Source organism: Anopheles coustani, chromosome 3 (assembly GCF_943734705.1).
Source record: "Anopheles coustani chromosome 3, idAnoCousDA_361_x.2, whole genome shotgun sequence".
Classification (NCBI taxonomy): Eukaryota; Metazoa; Arthropoda; class Insecta; order Diptera; family Culicidae; genus Anopheles; species Anopheles coustani.
The window spans coordinates 47674499-47680498 of NC_071288.1; the positions used below are offsets into that span (position 1 = coordinate 47674499).

A 6000-nucleotide genomic window follows, 5' to 3' on the forward strand; every position below is an offset into this window, starting at 1 on the left:
TAATTGGTGCTTAATATCAATGATGGCCAAAATCTCAAAACAATTGAAAATAAATAATGATACACGTACAATTCGAATATGGATTGTCTCCGTATTAAGTGTTGATTTAGATTTTTTTTAAATATTTTATCTCGAAACATTTCCCCATTTCGCACGTTCTGTGACACTTTTCTATTCCACATTGTGACACTCGTTTCTTTTGATATAAAATTACTAGTACCAAATTTTGATATGAAATTAATTTTAAATTAATACTATGTAAAACACCAATCCAACTCTCTGTTCAAACCTGAACAAACAGACAAGAGGCATAAGTCTTAAACAACTTTCAACACGGAAAATGCTTTTCCCACCGTATCAAAACATTCCGTAAACAAACGTGTAACCGACACCATATCCTACGGCATGCTTCTACAGAAAAAAAACTATCAACATCGGTGTGTAGGCATCAATTCCCGCCTTAGAGTTATGCTGCCTTATATTTGTTTCGCATGCATCAGTATAAGGTTGGCGTTTTGCTTTCAATTATGATTCCTCAAACCTCGACCCGTGTTCCGCCACCTGGTAGCGAAATGTGTAACCGGAGACGATAATGGTAATAACCAGGTCGTTGCGACATCGGCCATAGTTTGCTCATCCGATTTGGCGTGTAATTGATACGATAAAATATTTGCTCCGTTAAACGGCCCAGTATCCGGTATTTGCTTGTTATACTAGACCGAGGGCCCGGCGTAAATCCTTTGCTTGGGAACTCGCGATGTCAGAATGACCCACAGGCGTTCCATTCCGGATCTACCACAGTAGAAGAGACCATTAGTTGCTGCACATTGTTGAGATATGCTAATGCGTCGTTCCGGGAATCGGTGTTGTCTCCGTAGTGATTGTAAGGGAGGTGGCTGACTTTCCCGTTTGCTTGGGAGGGATGAGAAAAATCCAAACGCTGGGAAGGGAAGATAGGGATGAAGTATCCGCAACCGACTGCGGTAAGACTTTTTCCATTAAAACATACGGAATTATGTATGAATAAATAATGCGACATTACGACGGCTTGTGGTATCACAGCGCGCTGAAGGCTTGTCGCTTTTCGTCGTAGAATTCGAGCAACTGAGTATGTTTTCACTGGACACTAAAGAGAAATGCGTTTTTTATGAAAATATAATAAACATTTTTGCGTCAAATATTCACCAATATCACAACTTACGATACAGCAATGAAGATTTCTTGCGCAACCATTTGTTCAGATTATTTACTTGCGACTGAAATTGGAAAAAATATACAACTTCACCTCGGGAAAACACACTGCATAACTTTAAAAGTGAAGAGACCATTTTCTGGTACTTTTAAAGAGCTTCAGAAGAATGATAAGATGATAAATAAATAAGATCAAAATTAAACGTGTGTGTTTAAATTGTAACACTTTCATAAATCGTCTTCTGTTTCAGTTTAGAATAAAAAATTAGAAAATAGTTCCCTACGATACGGCAGGAAAAAGGTGGATTCAAGTTTCATAAATAACAAATTATACAACATTTGTTTTTAACATGTTACTAAAATGGATGAGACGAAGACAATTATCAAAAAGCATATTGATGGTTAATAAAACATAAGTATTAACTTTTTTTTGTAATTTTTCGCTGAAACTTAGGCAAACCGATAAATATTTCGCAATATTATGCAGTATAGAGCTCTTCTGAACATTTATTATTTATAATATAGGCTGCAGTCTCATCGGATGCACAAACATTCAATATAATTAGAATATGTTAACATACAGCTTTTCGTTGGTCCCTAAATCGTTTTGGACTGAGGGCAAATCACTTTATGTTTTTGAACAATGTCAACAGCTGCCACTAGTTCCTTACCATCCGACACGGTTTATGAATATGCATTGACTTTGAAAATTGTCACAAACCAGCAGCGATTTTCGCTTTTCAACCGAACGAAAATAAAATATCAACGATGAAGCTAATTTTCAATATTTATGCAAAACTCATCGAGAGTGACGAAATTAGCCCTTGAAAAAGGAGTAGAGGAAAAAGGGTGAGTACGCAGCACAATGTTGAAAATGGGGAAACGTAAGTGGTGGAAAATCAAATTCCACGCCCGCGCCGTGGGTTGGGTGCGAAAATACCCCCTTCGGGTGGCTACCGGGTTGGCGCATCGCATCACTTGACTTCCTTTCGACGGAACGGGCCATACGCCGTACGAAAACTCGTGGAGTTCGGTAGCATATGTGTGTGTGTATGTAAACCAGCTACCCTACTAAAGTGACCTGTGAGAAAAAAGGAAAAAACAAAGCGAATACGTCCCTTCGGGTAGAAAACTTGCTGGGAAAACATCCCCGACGGCAATGCCGGCTCCGATGTTTCTCGTGAAACTGCACACAGGGCGAGGGGAAAAAAGGAACGCATCATACACACTGTTTCATGTTATTCTCGACACTGAACCATATTTGGTGTTTATTTCCCATTCCCGCGCTACCCAAAACACAAATGTGCTACCCCCTCGCTTCCTCCACACAACAACAGGACATCATAAAGTAAAGTAAAGAGACAATAATCATTACGTTTACGGTGTATGTACAGATCGTTCTGACTCGTTCGAATGCTCGGTGTTTTCTTTCGCTCTGTTTTTTCTTCCCTCCCGAATGCAGTCGGTGCCCCCGGGAGGCACGGACGGCATTCGGGTTCCTTAACGGCTATGGACGGACCTACCTAATATGTACACAGGACCTACGCGAACCTACGAATCTAATCTTTTGCCACTTATCCAAATGTCAACATTAAGATTTACCAGTGCGTCAACGATTAATGTATAATAAACGAGTATTAAATAATGACAAAACTAAAACAGCAAGGACTGGAGGCGAACATGGGACGCTCCCCGATGGGACGGAGAACTTTGCGCGCCGGGTTGCTCAGAACGCCGGTGCACAGTCGCAGCAGAAGTTGACGGCCCGTTCCTCCCATACCCACAGCTCCCGCAGCTCGCCCGGCAGCCCGTCCACGCCGATGCGCCGTAACCGATCGCTCTGGACGCACTCGCCGGTGCGCCTCCGCAGGATCTTCACGGTGAACGATCGCGGCTGGCAGGAGTAGTGGCCGTACCAGCAGTTCTGCCGCGTGCACTCTACCGTGCGCAGAAACCGCGGGAAGTACTCCGATCCGAGATCGATCCACCGTATCTTGGCCTCGCATTCCCACGGTCTCGGACTGCCACCACCGATCGGCGAACTGCCGCCCTTGCGCGATCGGCCCTTGCTTCCGAACGAGCGTGTCTGCCGTGCGTCCGGTGCCAGCGCCCCGTCCGCCTCGTCCAGCGGTTCCAGCGTATCGAGGATGTCGTTGAAGAGGTCGCGCCGACTGCGGGCAGCTCCCGGGGCAGCACCGTGTGGAATCGACTCCGATACGTGCTTCACCTCCCAGGCCGGTTTGTGGCTTAGTTCCAGCGAGTACTTGTCGTCGACGTAGAACGGTGGGAACGGTTCCGCGTCCCGCTTGCCGGCCGGATTCGCCAGCTCCCCGACGGTGGGCTGCTTGCCGTCGGCCACCGGAGGTTCCTCGATGCTCATGTACCGCGGGTTGAACGCCGGGCCCAGGATCTCCGTCAGCACCGGTGGTGGCAGCTGTTCGCAGTTTCCCTCGTCACTGTACGATTTCCGGAGGAAGCTGTAGCCGTCGTCCGGCTCGGAACTGCCTCGTTTTAGCGCTCGGCCATCACACTGCAGCAGCACTACCATCACCATCAGCAACACCGTGGCGCACAGGGCCCGTAGAAACATGATCCGGTTGCTTGGCCTAAAATTCTGGAATTCTTTCTCTCGCTCTCTTTCTCCCACTCTCTCCGTCTCACACTGTCGTCACGTCGTACACACTGTCAGCAAACACTCATACCACGCACGCATAGGCGGTCGGACGGCTTTCTTCGAACAACTTTTCCTACGAGGTTTTTCAATGTCCCCACGAGGCAGCAGATATTGCGCTGGACACCGCTATGTGTCTTGTCACCGTTTCCCTTTTTAGCGTTACTACTTTTCGCTAGTAAGCTGGTCGTTTAGATTGTGTTTTCTGTGTTTTATCTCTCCCTCGTTTATGGCACCTGGTGCACTACTGGTTCCGATCGTCCTTGCGCACGTTTCGCACTCGTCGCGATCTTGCTGGTGCCGAATTCTTTGGCAGACTGACAACTCACTGGCGATGCCAACAAGGGGTAATGATCGTGTGTGTAGGGTTTTATAGCACCACCATGGTGCGATTTCGCTCCCTCCCTTACCGTAGCGTGCACCCGGTGTGGAATTTTGTCCCTTTCCCTAAATTGCACCGTCACCTACCTGGCCAAACCATCTGGTCACCTACCACTGCGCAGGGAGAAATAATGTCGATCGTTGGTGCGCCTTCTATGTGTGCGATCGATAGCGCGTGTGCATCCCAACAATACCGCCCGCCTTTCTGCCTGCCCGTCCGCGCCCGTGTGCCTGCCAATCGGTGTGAGTGTCCTCGGTAGGGTCCCGCGTAAAGTGTGGCACAGGTTTCGTCAACCTGTCTGCTGCTACCGCCTTTGGTAGCCGTTTCTCTGGTCGACCGCTGCCTACCTGTCCCATTTGTGCGATGCCTAAACGACTAACAACACCAACCTGGCCTGGTGAGGGGACATCAGAAAGGGCTACCCTATTATATACCCTACGGCTTGCTGCTGGCTGAGCCGGACCGTGTGGGTTGGGCACTGCGGGCGAAGGGAGGGCGGTGTTTGTTTACTTTGCAAACGACTTTGACGTTTCACTTTGTGAGCGCGGCCACCACCGAACTGCGGCCAGGTACGGATCATTTCCATCCGAAGCCCAAAGCGGTTGCCTACGTGGACGCTCCACTGCCAGCGAACACAACTGAGAACGATATCCTCTAGTGCAGTAGGGTTTGAGTAGTGTCTTTTGCTGTTGTTCGGTTAAACACCAACTAATGCCACAATCTCCTTCCCTGCACAGGTAAGCATAAGGATCCTTGGCCCCCGTGGTTCGCGGAAACAATGCCAAGACATTAACTTTGTGGCAGCTAAAGTGTCGGTAGCTAAAGTGTCCGTAACGATTTACGGTGACCGCCCAGCACATTTCGACAGGCAGAGAATCGCCCAAGCAGTCCAGAATTTGGCGACCGCGTGTCGTTTTTGATTTCCCAAACGAAAACAATCCAATCGGGAACACGCTAAAAGGAATTCTACAAGATTGGAGTTCCACCTATGCTGGGAAACCAAAATACGATGCCAGTGCACGAGATTAAGGTTGCCAATGAGATACCGAACATCACGAGTTTCTTAACAAATTTGATCGGATTAGTTTCACTTCAAAAATCTTGTCGCAGATCCACCCGAACCATTGATGGCGCACGAGAACGGAAGAATGGGAACGGAAGCTGCTTCCTCCCCAACCCCTGGCGGAAGCGGTAACAGTGTCGAGGAGCTTGACAAAATATTGAATTTACTGATTTGCCATCGATTTTCGATTCTATCGCACGCAGGCACGTTTCTTCTCACCATGGAGGCATTCGGCTTGGAGGATGTGCGATCTCTATAGCTCGCAAAATAGAATTATAGGCACTCCCTAACCCCCCTCTAGCGCTCTCTTAAAAGCACGCAGACCGTAGGAGAACGTTAAGGCAGACGCTACCCATTGCTTCTCCATCCACATGTGCCACGGTGCAGGATTTAAGGATAAATTTAATCTTCAGGCACCATTACCTTTGGGTGGCAGTCCAACGACATTCTCCCCCCATGGTACGACCGATCAGCTTAGAAAATGGGAGCTGTCTGAATGGTTCCGCCTGGCACCTTTTCCCCATCTCACGCGCGCCTTCAAAGAGATCTTGGAGTAATTCGATTCTTATCCACCGTTCCATCCATTCATCCATCCTTCTACCGACGCTTGCTTGTACTCTTCCAACACACCAAGTTAGTCAAGGCTAGACTTCGTTTCCTCAAGGGGCCTTCTCCGATACGATGGGAAATTGA

General features: G+C 47.7%; 1 protein-coding gene across 1 annotated transcript; it reads right to left on the minus strand.

Moving 5' to 3' along the window:
• Positions 1-2428: 2428 nt before the first annotated feature.
• On the minus strand, positions 2429-4192 carry LOC131271414 (protein trunk). Its single transcript, XM_058272873.1, has one exon. It carries the CDS (start codon positions 3779-3781, stop codon positions 2918-2920), a length of 864 nt encoding a protein of 287 aa, XP_058128856.1. The 5' UTR covers positions 3782-4192; the 3' UTR covers positions 2429-2917.
• Between the last annotated feature and the right edge of the window lie 1808 nt (positions 4193-6000).

Bases quoted from the DNA above. Each gene is read 5' to 3' on its own strand.
- LOC131271414 (XM_058272873.1), bottom strand. From the start codon at position 3,781: ATGTTTCTACGGGCCCTGTGCGCCACGGTGTTGCTGATGGTGATGGTA.